Source organism: Wyeomyia smithii, chromosome 2 (genome assembly GCF_029784165.1).
Source record: "Wyeomyia smithii strain HCP4-BCI-WySm-NY-G18 chromosome 2, ASM2978416v1, whole genome shotgun sequence".
Lineage (NCBI taxonomy): Eukaryota > Metazoa > Arthropoda > Insecta > Diptera > Culicidae > Wyeomyia > Wyeomyia smithii.
Genome location: NC_073695.1, coordinates 256,490,172 through 256,505,110, shown reverse-complemented (window position 1 = coordinate 256,505,110; position 14,939 = coordinate 256,490,172). Strand labels below are relative to the sequence as shown.

The following is a 14,939-nucleotide window of genomic DNA, read 5'->3' as shown; positions in this document are numbered from 1 at the left end:
GATATCCAGCGCGGAGTTACATTCTAAACAAGGAATATTGGTTGCTTCACTGTGTATAGGCAATCGCAGACTTAGAGATTTTTTTCCTTCGCTTATATATGTGCCGAACCGAGAAGCTTATACGCGTCGGTCGTTGTCTGCCCGCCGGTGACTCACACAATGAAATGGCTGTTCCTATATTATTCTCCTTATCCCCTTGCTGCAGGAACTTTGTCACGGGAACCGAAGGCTTACCCCAAGCTGGCAGTGTGTGCGTTCTCGGCTGATTGGCGAAATAGTATTAAGCAGTCAGGTTGCGAATATCTTGCACCGCACATCGCGATGCGGAATCTAATTTTAGCGTTTTTAGTTCGGTTCGCTTGGTGGCTATTACGCGTCTAGTCGCAAATCAAGCCAGTAATGGAATCGCTTAGTGCCGAAACGCGTGGCGAAATCTACGAGAAACTGTGGATCAGAATGCCGAAGCTGAACGCGAACCCGGTGTCACACTTCCGCATCGACGATTTTATCGGACTTATCAAGCGTTACCCCATCATCTACAATCGGCTGGACAAGCACAACAAGCAGGAATACGCCGATACGTGGGACCAACTGGAAGCCATACTGAAAACGCCCAGTGAGTGAAATGTTGGTCTATTGCATGGTGAATTTCTTCTGTTGGGGTTTGATGTTTTGATTTTTGTTTTTTCGCATATTGATAACGCTTGTATTTATCTTCTTTTTTCTTTGCAGAAAAGTTCCTAATGATGAAGTGGAAAGGACTGCGGGATAACTTCCGTGTAGAACTGAAGAAGGAATATTATTCCACCCCGGAGAATCGCTACGTCTCTAAATGGGTACACTACAAAAAACTCTCCTTTCTGAAGGACCAAGTCTTGCCTACTCTAGATCAGAAATTCGACAGCGACAGCCACGATGAGCTCCATCAAATAATGCAATTTGTGCAGAATGCCACTCAGGAGGATTCGCATGTACCACTGGGTGAGCCCGGTGTCAGCGAACATTCCTACGCCAATCACGAAAACGGTCAGATAAAAATCAAAAAAGAGCAGGATGAAATGGATGACCGCACTCAGAATACCCCAGACGAAGCCGACTTCAGCTTCAATCACTTCCAGGAAACGGAAAATTTCTGCTCGACACCCAAGACACATCCATTGCCAGAAATCACAATCACACCAAAAATTGCACCATCACCGATCGTTCAAAACCAACCAATCAACCTGCGACGCAAGCGACGCTCCGAAGGATCCCAGGAATCGCTGGTACTTCCGCCGAAAGTGCAAACCAATCGGCTCGAGATGGTTCCCCCGCAGGATGACGATTATCACTTCCTGATGAGCATTCATCCGTATCTGAAACAATTACCGCTGGCCGTGAAGCTCAAAGTGCGCCTGCAGATGCAGCAAGTCCTATTCAACGAACTGATGAAGCAACCGATCGCCGATGAGGAAGACTGAGCAAGGGAATGCGTACGCGGTGCGCAAACCGAAGCCAAATGCGTTCTTTGATCTCACTTTAAATCTGTGTATGTACACTTGAAATAAAAATAGAAGTTGTTGTCTAAATCGATACTAGTGTTGCGTTTGATTACTGTGCGTATTGCGAAAATGAATGTTTTTCGATTCCAGTGGAACTGTTTAGGCGGTGGGATGGTTTGGGAATTTCTTTGGACGATTTTCAGTCATTCTATGACGATAGATTAGATTTAAAAATCAAGTTTGATTTTATGGTATGCTGATGCGATGTACAATTATTATTACATTCTAATCGAAGTTTATTTTTTTATCAGATGTCAGAAGATTGTACTTGTATGATTGTCGATAGCAGTAGTTCGTTTCTCGAAAAATACAATGCATTAAAAATATCTCAAAAATTTATTCTCTTGGAATCGAAATAAGTATGTATACAATTTTTTCGTGGTATATATGCATAGACATATAAAATAAAATTAATGTTTATAAAAGGGTTGCAGCTGAAAGAAAATTAAAAAAAAAATCGTCAAAAATCTATCCCCTGGATAATAAAAGATTTCCTCTGTTACTATTATTTTGTTTGAAAGGCTTTAACACACAGTGTGCAATAAAATATCAATTTCAAATGTTTCAATAAAAAGTGCGCTGAGTTACATGCTAAAACTGCCGGGTATTACTCAAGTTCACATGAATGTTCGAAGCAACGAAAGCAGTCACTAGTTACACCAATTCCATGGCCGAGTAGGGTGCACATCATACCACCACCGCCTAAAAACAGCCCTTTTCAGGCCAACTAACACCAATTAAAGAAAATTAAAGCTACTCATGATGATTTTTCCTCCTTCATAGACCTATGTTAAATTTCAATCAGGGTAATGACAGGTAATTTCAATCAGGTAATGACAGAGAATATGCTCTTTAATCGTTCATTTTTAAATGAACATTAAGGTCCAGTTTATATGACAACTGATCTGAATTCAGACTATTTTAAGCCTAGCGAAATTCAAAATTTGCTTCTGAAGGCGATTCCAGATCTCTGGGCATCATCCCAATCTCGAAAGTACTCATATTATGTGGTATTTGGTTCTCCAGAAACCCGAAGTTGCTATCTTGGAATTGAAATGGTCTGGGGTTGATTTCCGGTCTCTTGATAGCATCCCGGTCCCGGAAACACCAAAACTGATTCTGATTAGTCGAAATCTGCGTTCAACATGGTTTGACATTCTTCAATAGTACATTAGTGTTGGCATCCTGGAATTACAATCCATTGTAGTTTGGTGGACGCACAGCTAATTTTCAATCGACTGCTACAAGAACGAAGCTAATCTTTTGAAAACTAACTTGTTGATTTGAATCTTGATTTTCAGTTTACGCTCCTATAGACACTCCAAACCAGAATACGTAGAATAGGATGGCAATGAGTGTATGGAAAAAAAATCATCATCGAATTTCAAATACCGACCATTGTTCATTGGCCTGAAGTCTGTGCAAAATTTCAAATTAATCGGACATCATTGAGGGCTGCTTCAAAGCACTCAAAGTTATGATTTTCCCTCGAAAATCAACCAATAGAGGAGTACACGAAACTGGGAAAATTTAATTTTTTTTTCGATTGTATTAAAATCGCATAAAACGTCAAGATCTGGTGTTACCTCGAAAAAAAATTTTTGACCGAAAATCGATTTTCTGGGACTGGCCGTGGAATATTTCAAAACTGGCTCCTAAAATGATTCACAACTCGTTTTAAACCAGATGTAAATTATTTTAGTGTTCATTGAGTATCTCAGACTTGATTTTCATTAGGGTGGTTCATATATTTTTTACCCCTAAATCATGTTCGATTAAGCTGAAATTTTCCACAGATAGTTTTTGGGCCAACAAATAACATATACATGGTCAGTTTCCGAAATTTGACATGACCTTTTTCGCTGCCACCTTAACGTAGAACTATCAATTTTTTTTTGGAAAATTTTTCGTCTCCCTAAAAATGATTTGCCCTAGTATTAGTATTTTGCTGTTTTTTTCAACGTAAGAATTTTTTCATTATTGGTTTGTTGTACTTGTGTTTTCCCTAGAAAAACGACGACTTAGGGTTTTTTTATTAAAATGTAAATTAATTCTTGAGGTGTTTTCTGTTTCTGAGATCCATCAGATCAGATTTTTGCATCAGATTTATCGATAGTTAAAAATATCTTGAGTATGATTCGTGAAGAATAATACGTAGGTAATTTGCGAACAATTTTTTTGGGCAGTAGAAGAGCCAAAAATGCATTAAGTGTTATAAAAATGTTCAAATACACTGCCCTTACTAACACGCAGAGAATCCTGAGTAAGAATCCCCAGGATACCTTTAACTCGGTGACGGAATCGTGAAAGGAATCGCAAACACGATCCGGAGGATTCCCAGTCAGAATTCTTATTTAAGAATCCTAGAGCCATATACAGGGCATTCCTGAGGATTCTATTTTCAGGAATCCTTCTCAAGGACGCTCACGAATCCAATGTGAGGAATCCTAGAGAATCTATGCGAATCGTATGTGTTGTATTTTTGATAGTTGTATTTTTGTTTCTACTGCCTCTTAAACAATTGAAAGTTTCAGAGGTAAATCTACATATTATTCAATCCAGAAAAATATAGCCCTTCAATGTTATTTCTAAATTTATTCTTTATATAATATTTTGTCCTCATTGCTTTTTTCTAAAGTTAAGGTTCAATCATTGCAATTAATTATTGAGTTAGAAATATGAATCAAAACATGTTTCAAAACTAGTGACAACTAAAATTTTGAAGAAAACCTTAACTATTACTCAATAATAAATACGCTCAGAGAGAAATGAATGTAAGTATATGCAAGCTCTTCTCTCTCTCTCTTATTATGCCACTACTTTTTGTTTTGTGTATGTATGCTCAGGTCTGTTCAAAATGGCGACGAAACAAGAAGCATAGCGCAAGTGCATTGTGCAGTTCTACCTGATTTTCACAAAAGTCTTCGCAAAAACTTAACAGTAAACCATTTTTAAAGCGAAAATCTTTCGGTTTTGACTGCGATATTATCCTGTTAACCTCAAAAATGATTTGCAAGGAAGGTAATGAAAGGCCGGTTAAAGCAATGGACAAAAAAGATTTGGAATATGTTGCCCGCTGAAATAAAACGTTCTGCATCGGAGGCAATATTCAAGAGAGACTGCTTTTGGAATTTTTGGAACCGTGCTTAGAAAGATTAGGTTTAAAAATAAATTTTATTAATATACATAAAGGTATTTGAGGAACGAACCTTCAACCGGAAGTAGTGAAATTAGAGAGGTCAACCTTTATACTACTGGACAAATAAAAATAATAATAATAATAAAAAAAATGACTTTGTTCCACTTGTCCAAGTCAATGTTCAAGCCTAGTTTTGATTATTGGTTGAAAAAAAATTTTACTGCCTTTCTTTAAAAAAAATACCACAACACTCGACCACATTTGTACCTAAAATACGCAACCCAACGAATTTGCTTCAGTATCACTTAACAAAAGATTTGTTTATGGTTTTGAAAAAAACTCAAATTGAATGGGCAATGAACGCATTTGAACCATTTCGGAAAGATTTCGTACACTTTTCCAGAGGACAGGAGAACCATTACTCGACTCTTTAACAAACATTTTCACATCAATTCTAATGCTCGGACACACACCCAAGATATGGAGTCAAGCACATGTTATCTTGATTCCTAAAGCAGGAAAAAAGGATAACACAATTCTGAAGGCACTCAAACCAACAAGATTTACTTCAGCAATGATAAAAATTATGAAAAAAATAATAGATGAATACATCAGATCAAGCAATTTGCAGATTCAAACAATTCTCAATTTCGATCTAAAAAATCTACAGTCACAGTCTTGCAAAGCATTTTGTCACTACCCTCCAAGTAGGGTAGCTTCCCGACAAACTTCAGCAGCACGAGACCTGGACTTAGTCACAAGGCCGGCGCGCTACTTGGCGAACTGGAGGGACTTCGCGATACTAAATTTCACTGAAACGCTCAACTTCTTTAAAAAGTGTTTTATTGAACGGTGTGGTGTGTGCTTCGACGGGTGTCACGACAGGTACGTACCGCTACTTCTCTCGACTCTCCTGGCTCGATGTGCGGCGTCCCGCGTCGAACGATGATTTTCCGCCGGTCAGCGACAGGGCGGCTGCAACTGCGTGGGTGGTGTGTAGGCGACCTGGAAAGGCGTTCCAGGCAAGGGTCTTCTCAGGCGCTTCCTTCGTTGGCGTGGATCGGTTGGCGACGGACGATACCGACTTCTACCGAACCGAGAAGGGAATCCTCTCCTTTACGGTTAGAGCCGTTGCCCGAGAGCTCGTTGGTCTTTTACGGTTAGACGTAGGCAACTTAATGCTGCCTAGGCCGAAGCGGGTGCCGAGTGCTATCGCGATCGCCAATCGCAAATTAATTAAATGCAACAAAAAGGTCCTGAATAATTCTTAGGATTGTCCTCTTTTACTCCTCGGTTTCTCCGGTTCAACAATCATTTACCACCAATTACCTCTTTTTTTTAAAACTCGCACCTCTTTATCACTCGCTCGCCTGAATTCAAATTCGCTGTTGGCGCGTACTCGATAGCCGCCAATGCTCGTAGTTCAAATTTGGTATGGCGGCTAGTCGACTCATTTCGCCCCGTATGCGACAGCCCATCGATTTTGTGTAAGAGTTGAACTGTGGAAGCTTAGTACGTTACATGAAAAATAGGTGAGCGTTTACTAGGTACATTTCATACAATTAAAAAAACATTTAATTTTACTGTAACGATCGGTTACAATTTAACGAAAATAGAAAATACGCTTAACAATAAAGGGATTGAGGGGGGGGGGGGGGGGGGCGAGCGGCGTTTGAGGTAATATTTTCTTGGTATTCCTTCTACGGTTTCGATTTTTATTTTTTGTTTGCGGAATATAAACGAAGAAGAAACCGACTCCAGCGATTCTGGAGGCGGAATCTCCATAGATTCCCCGTCCGATCCAGTAGACCTCATCCATCGGGTAAAGCTATACCCAGAGAGATATCCGGACCCATGGGTTGTATACTTCCGACCTAAAGTAAAGACATTGAATACAATGCACTCTGGGCCAGGACCAACTTTTTATTCTTATACAAGAGAGCTTTACAGTTTTCGACAGAGTTATGGATAATAAGATTTCATGTAACTTTGTAGAAGACATAAAATTTCGGTCTCTTCAAATTTTAGAAACACACTAAAGTCGCTTTTTACGCGGGGGATACGTGCCGCGTAAAATAAACCGCGTAAATTCCGGAATCCGCGTAAAAAAAAACCTGCGTTAATTTTGCAATCCGAGTGAAGATAATACGAAATCCGAGCAAAAAAAAAAAATACCGCGTAAATTCCAGAATCCGCGTAAATTCCGGAGTCCTCGTAAAAAAACCGTGTAAATTCCCGGAATCCACGTAATTTCCGGAATCCGCGTGAAAAAACCCGCTTAAAAAGCGACCTTAGTGTATACGAGTTTCTGCTGAATTTGATTTAATTTTATGTTTTTGGTAATAATTTTTTGGTTCGAAACATCCAACTCACCAATGCACAGTGGTTCGCCCATAGGCCAAAAACAGAAAAAAAGTTTTTTTTGTTTTCTGGCTATTGTTGATTAAATGGGTTTGTCTATAGACCTGAGAATGCAGAAAAGCTGTTTTTGTTGGCATATTTTATGAACAGTTTACTTTTGAGCATGAGATAAGGGAAGGTGTTTGACACTTGCAAAATCAACTTAAGCAGACGTGTTTTTTTATTTTTGTATACATATCCGCTGTAGAACAAATTCAATTGCTTCATCTGTTTATTTTCATCATGAGCCTTCAGAAAACAGGTTTGTTTTGCTATTGCGGTGTTGTTTGGATAGGTATGTACTAAACTGTAATCATAATTCGTCGTAAGAGGGAACGTAGTAATAAAGTCAGAGAGCACCACTCATACTTAAATTCATGAAAACTTTTAAATGTGTTCAGTGCGAGAGTGCGAGATACTATCACCAAATTACCACCAAACGAAAGATTTAGGACATACAAAAGATTTTTTAAAGGTTGCAGCTGCATATATTTGCATCTCAGTCTTTGACAAGCGGCTAAAGATGGTTATTTTTGCGATTGAGTTTCATACTTTTTCCAGTTTCTTAGAAGGGTTGTAGTACATTCGGCTCAAATTTACAAATTTGTTCTTGAACAAATGTTTATTACATATTAGAATTTTGATATTTGGTGTTGATATACGGAAGTTTCCTGAGGAAATATAATTTTTTTTAGATTATTCCAGAAAAATAACGTAAAAGAAGAAAAATCAAAATTTGATCGCTTTGAGGGTTCACTAAACGAAACCAGATTGTGCCTAAATTTTGCATAGGGACTTATGCATGCATAATAATGACAATGGCAGAAAATTTAAACAAGTTGGATGATGGCCGTCCCAGACAAATTTGTTATCAATACTGTAAAAAAAGTAAGTAGTATTACTGTTAGCAATACTGTAAAAAAAATGATTTATGACCGCCCTTGGCATGCAATTCGAACCACTGTGCAATGGTTATACTCGAATTGAAATACCACAAAACACAACAAAACACATCTTTAAAAATTTCAGAAAATAAAGATTTTTCAATGGACAGTTTCTATAAAAAAATCATGATTCGTTTATACTTATCCACCGATGAGATATCTAATTCACAAACTTATGTATTTTTTCAGATATTGTGTAATTTTCACTTAAATATTTTAAGAACTTCTGTAATCGGAACAAAGTGACGCAATTATTCAATTGCTATCGAGAAAATTTTTTTTGAGAAATTAATTCAAGCGAACTCATAAAATAATCACAATACAACGTGAAATTCAAATAAATTTTATAAATACTCTATGATCTCTGAAACTTGAAGAGTCAGAAATTTTGTATATTCTGTAAAGTTTCATAAAAATAAGAGATCTACAACTTTGTCGAACCGACAAAGCCCAGAAAGAAGTTGTCATCGCAACACCACCTTCGCGACTAAATTTCGAACTACTTCAAACATCCAAATTGAAGCCCTATCTATACCAGGGAACTTTTTAGAAGATTGGAAACCGATTGGCCAAATCCTGAGAGCACTAATAATTTCGTTCTGCTAGATTCCATTCCTGGCCCAGTGTACAATGCAGATTTGTAGGGATCTGGCACGGTTTAAAGTCATTACCTAGATCGCTAAAAATCGTTCAAATAAACAGTGTGTTTCAGCGTCAAGCCCTCCAGCAAGCGAACTAGACTGATGTTTGTGAGCTTTTCACGCTGAAGTAGCTGGTGTACATTCCAGCTCGAGCAGCTGGTCAGCGATACGAGTCTGACCATCAAGGACCTGTTTAAGGTTGGAGCAGGCCGTTTCTAGAATTCCAGCCTTCAACCGGTAAAGATACTGAATCGAGAGCGATTACAAGAGTGTAAAAAGTCACACCTAATCAGACTTTTTTTGCATGACATTCAGCTGGTCTGCTCTTCCGAGCGATGTGCTCGTGGACAAGGTGTGTCTATCCGTGCATTTGTTTGTATCGCTCTAAGCGTACTTTTACCTAAATGCTTAAGGAGATCGCTGCCATCAAACTAGTTCCCCCGAGTTTTTTGGGGAAACAGTTGGGGAATCTTCTTTCGTTAAACCCCGGAAGTCTAGGAAGAGGAAAAACCATCCTTCTTCTGAACGTTATAAAAAATGGCAAAGGTGATCCTCTTCTGAAATGACAAATATTCCCACAAAAAGGTGCTGAATCTGAATTTAGCCAGAATCTGGCCTGCTGAAGTTTTCAGATATTGTGGATTGGATTTTTAAAAATTTCAGCATAACTGACCGACTCAAATGTCTCCTGCTGGAACTTCTACCCACCGTTAAAACATCTTTGAAACAGTTTTTTTCTTCACATAAATCTTTGAAACAGTTGACTGCTAAACGACCCTTCCTTGCAACGATCGTATCCTTCGATGGGTAGTTCTTCCGCTGAAGTTAAGAATTCTATCTTTGTTTTACGGTGAAATACTTAAAGTATCATTCCCAAAATTGATTCACTCAAAGTTGGTTCTCCAACTATATAACTTTCATGAAGGAAATAAACAACTTTCATTAAATCTATAGATAGAATTTTACAAATGCACGGTATAAGATTCTGGTGATTAATGCTAGAGATACAATCAGAGCCCCATTTTTCAGACGAAGAAACCATTTGGTAAGGTATCTTAACTATTTTCGGCAAGGGGGGTTAATGGAGTCATAAAGAACTAATTTTTCACAGGAAGATGCTCTGAGATATGAACAACCGTTATGCAACAGATTCAAGCTCTAGGAACACATTCAGCCCTCTGACGATAATAGGACAAACTTGACGATAGTAGAACCGATACCCTATAGCATCATTTTAGACGAGTTATATTTTCAAGATAAATAAAACATCATAGATGCTTTTTCAAATCTTGTTTTTAGTCAGGCCTGTTATTCTTCTTAATATGTGAAAGGAGCTGAGTTAAAATTCACCGCGCACTTATTCCCCGGTATGTGTACTGCATGTAGCAGTTTTAGCCATCACACTTCTTCCTTTTGCTTTGTGCTGTGCTTCTGCTGCTTACAAAAATAACTCATTCGCTGCTGACACCATAGCCGAGCGAAACAAGACTGGTGTACCCCTCTAGTGAGAATGCAGATAAGTACACCGCAGTGCGCACTGCTGAGATGATACAACAGAGGAAATATAGGTTTTCTCGTAGAAGAATGTGATGCGGAGGATGGCTTTATTTTTCTCAGTTACGAGATGCAAAGCAAATGTATTTTGATTTCCTATCCCCTCATTTGTTGTATGCTCAAAAGACTCACTGATAAAGCATTGCAGTGAGCTCTTTTGTGTAGTTATTGTGCGTAATTTATTATCTCTCAGCAGAAATATTTCAAGTTTCACCACTGTGTTTTTTTCAAACTCCTCAAACACAGCTGCTCTCTTCAAGCACGTACAGTTCCTCTACAATTATGGGTCATTCAAAGGCAGCCTGAATGTTTAAAAATGAATATAAAATCGGAAAAATATTAACTATGAATGTTTCACTATCTATTTCTGTGTTCTGATGTATGCTTTCGATCGACGCTAAGTTTTACTGCAGCTGATGTGTGTAAATCGGTTGACAAGAAAAATATTACTTGCATAGCAAAAGACACAGTTATGGGTCACTTTTGGTATTCAAGATCATTCAGGCTATAAAATTGTCAACAAAAGTTATTTTATTGTTGTAAAAACTTGATGAGAGGCTATAAGTCTTAATATATAACTAAATAGCCAAAATATGGACTGACCTACAGTTTTGCACCGCAAAATGTAACATCACTACATTTATGGGTCACATCACTTATTGCATCGAGCAGAATTATTGTTTTTAGTGACATTTTCAACTTTAAATCATTTCAATCGTATAAATAATATTACAAGTGATTTATAAGAAATACCACTGCCAATGAAAATCGTTCATTTTGTGAGAATGGACGTATTTGCGTAAAAGTGACCCTTAATTGTAGCTGACCCATAATTGTGGAGGCACTGTACGTCGGTCTGCCCACCAGTGTGAGAGCAGTTGTTTCCGCAGTGAACAAAATTCTCCTACACGAAAGTAATTCTCTAAGGAGAAACGACAAACCTGCTTCAGGCTTAACCCTTTAAGCTTATACAGAAAAGTATTCCAGATATACAATTGCAGTTGGCAAACTTTTTAAAAATTTAATAATAACTCCAAAGGAAAGTTGGGATTTCGAAGAATCTGTGACACTCAGAAATTCTGACACCTAGCCAAAAAGCTTTTCCCTGTTTTAAGGAGTTAAGAACGTCATATTCATAATTTGAAATTTACCCTTCAACACCACGGACTAGACCGTGCAGAACCGGACGGGTCAGCTTAAAGACACCAAAAAAGTGTAACAACTGACAAACAAGAATTTTCCCACTATCTGCCAGCACTGGCCAAAAAAGAACGGTCATCATGGCCGTGTGCTTATTTCCCGATTCGATGTTTTGGCTATGTTTTGTCAACTGCGCATGATCCCGCCGCAAGCAAGCTGTTGTCCGACACTAGCAAAGCCGGCTTTTTTCCTCACCCAACGCGACAGTAGTGGTGATGTTACCTTTCCTTACCGTGGCAAGGGACATTCACCCTGCGCGCCCACACGGACAGCTGGTAGGTTTGCGGAAACGGGACAGCACCAGATCGGCTGACGTGTGTCACATTTTCCAACCTAGCAATCAGCTGACAATGGCGAACCGTGGGGGGCAACAACAACAGCAGCAGCAGCAGTGGTGGCGGTGATCGGAAAAGAGTGAAACGGAAAAACAGCTGAGCGCGACCCGGCGTGCCCACTTTTACTTATCGTCGTCGGTCGCTACGTGCTCTCGGAGTTGAGCGACCGACCGAGATGAGGTAAAAACGAGAGTAACGCGTGCTTTCTGGTCGCGTTTTCATCGTTCCGCGAGAGACGAGAGAGCAAGGGACAATCCGGTGCTGTTCTCCATCTCGTTTTATCACTGGGAAAGCGGAAGTGGGGAAGTACAAAGCGAACCTGCTGTTTGCCCAGGAAAAATAATCTCGACTTAGTGATGAAGCGGTTCTGTTCTATTTTTCACCCACTTGATTTTTTTTGATTGATTTTCAGTCCTTACGTTGTCCAAAGTTCGTTGGTTGATGGCGGAAATAGAAACGGGAAAAGTATAAGCCGGCACGTGGGATCGTGTGACATGATTGAACTTTGGGTGGTTTATTTGGGGTTTCTCACTGAGATGGCCTTCTTTGGGTGGAAAGAAATAAAGAGCGTAGATTTAACAAATCTAATTAGAGTTTATGCAATAGAGATTATCGCAGTACAATTTTCTGTGCGTACCGACTTACGTCACGTCATTTGGCGATATTGAAGCAGGAAAATGTAGCAAAAAGCACAACGATTTAGTATAATAAGCATAGCTGATTCGTAACGTATATTATGCCATATTGTTGCAGTTTTATTGTCGTTATTTAAGACGAGAAGCTCTACTTCTGAAGCCAAAAAAATATTTCCGCAAAAAAATGATCCAATTATTGGTCGAAAACACGTGGCCTATATAAGAGCATATTGATTTATTCGTTTCAAGCATTCTATTTCGAACGCAATATGAACGCAAACGTTGAGATCTAAACAATAAAAAGTTGTTTATTTTCTTCTTTAGGATTTTCTAGGTTTTCATTGAACGCTGCAATACTGGAAAAGTATTCTAGCTATTTTTGATATAGCGACCACCATTACATATTATGAAAAATCTACGAAGTAGAAAATGCACAAACAGTCAGAAATTTACATTGTTTATCAAGATGCCACGAAAAAAATATAAAACTCCTTTAACACTTGCGTACCCGACCCCTCCGGAGCCGAAAAAATTAAAATTCTTTTACCTGCCGTTCTGCAAGATCTGAACCGATTTTGATCGAACGTTTTGCAAAAGATCACAAATTTATCATAGTTTTTGGGACTGTAGGGGACATTTCGAAATTTTCCCTTGTTCCGGATTAATCGAGGGGAACCGTGGGGTAAGTACCCTTCCAGAGACACAGGCTTGATTAAAAGCGGTAGCGAAACCTTGCTTGCGACATGTCAAACTTAAGTTTTTGCTAAAGAACACCATTAACGATCGATTATTGGCCACTTGAACGACTAATGGCCGTTCCTGACCGAGTTTTTTTTTATATGTCGCAAACTAGGTCTCGGAACTATTCCCTGAACCGATTTTCGGAACTCGGCCAGTAGTGGCCAAAACACGCTCAAGTGGCCAAATACCGATTGCCATCATTGTTTTGCAAAAAACTGCAAGCAAGGCTTCGCTACCATTTTTAATCTAGCCTGTGTCTCTGGAAGGGTACTTATTTAGGGTACTAACGGGAAATTTCGTAGGGGACATCCCTACTGTCCCAAAAACTATGATAAATTTGTGATCTTCTAAATAAGGTTCGATAAAAATCGGTTCAGATCTTGCGGAATGACAGGTAAAAGAATTTTCATTTTTTCGGCTCCGGAGGGGTCGGGTCACAAGTGTTAAATAGTAGGATGGTGGTATTCGAGACACGACCGCATGACGTTGACTACCGTATTGTTATATTCCACTAAAACAAATAGTAGAGGGAATTGCAACGCTTCAGTTACAAAACTTCGGGGCACCAAATAGGTATCAATTGCCGATTATTATTGTTTACTGGTTAGTCCGTCCAGAATTTCAGACATTTTAGTATTTTGCAGTAGGCATGTACTACTTACAGCCACCAGCATTACGAGGTAAACCGGCACGAGATGACCGGTACTATTTTGTCTTTCCTCCTTTCAGCTGCTAGCGTCCGTATGTAACCGGTACGGTTTAGTAATGAAACTGATGGGGTTTGATTGATTGATTTCTTTTGAAGGGACTTAGACCCCAAACGGTCACTCGTCCCTCTGCTTTGCTTGAGAAGAAACAGTCTCTTAAATAGCCCAAAGACATACGCTGGATGATGGTGGCATCTCAAACCACCTGGCGGTGCGAGTTTCTTCCAGTTTCGGGTTGTATTCACCCAACGATATCTGAATCGGATTACCGCTGGTGGGGTCCAACTCAGATCGAAGGGAAGCCGAACTGAAAGAGGTAAGAACTGCAGCTAACCACTACCACCGCCGCTGTTGCCCGCTGCTGATCCACTTCGCCTACTGCCATCGGTGTTGATGTCTGTGCTGCTGCCTGCTGCTAGTAAACTCAACTGATGGGTGAAATGTTCGAACGGTTCCTTTTATACCAAGGCTTCGTCAGTTAGTTAGAAAAAAGAAGGAACTAAGTAAATAATAAGTAGAAACAGAAAGTGACAACAACAATAACAACCAAGTCAGATCGATTGTATCCGTTAGTGTCGACTGTGCTTGGGAAGAGAGGTAGTGATTGGCTGCGCGGTATGATTTAAACAATCGATATTCAGTTCGGGTCGAGTATTCGTCGCGTGCGGTTGTCTCTTTATCTCCGCAAACGAACGATCAAAGCCTTGAGCGCTTTTGTTCTAAGACGCTTTATCTTTTCACGAGTTACGCAGTCCAAACAGTTTCTGTTTGTTGCAAGTCTGAATATTTGTGGTGGAAATTTATCGGTGACATTTTATACTACGGAAACCCAGTCGAAAATTATTCGATAGCGTGATTAAAAACGGTCCGTTGAACTTGCTCCGGACCGGTTTAGTCTCTGATTGAACGCCATTTTTGTTCTGTGACCGCGTGTATTGCAAGCCTGTGAAAGAGGTTACAAACTATCGTCGCTCGCGCCGCGTGTTTCTTTTGTTGGCAATTTAGTTTTCCGTTGTCCAAATATTTCGCACGGCTTAGAGGTCGTTGACATCAAATATGTCTGAGCCCGACCCGGTTCCGGGCGGGAGTGCTGCCATTATGG

General features: G+C 39.5%; 1 protein-coding gene across 1 annotated transcript; it reads left to right on the top strand.

Annotated features, from left to right (window-relative positions):
- Window positions 1–238: 238 nt before the first annotated feature.
- Window positions 239–1,572, top strand: LOC129723510 (uncharacterized). The gene is made up of 2 exons (XM_055677776.1): window positions 239–616; window positions 733–1,572. Exons 1-2 carry the CDS (start codon window positions 400–402, stop codon window positions 1,458–1,460), a joined length of 945 nt encoding a protein of 314 aa, XP_055533751.1. The 5' UTR covers window positions 239–399; the 3' UTR covers window positions 1,461–1,572.
- Window positions 1,573–14,939: the final 13,367 nt, after the last annotated feature.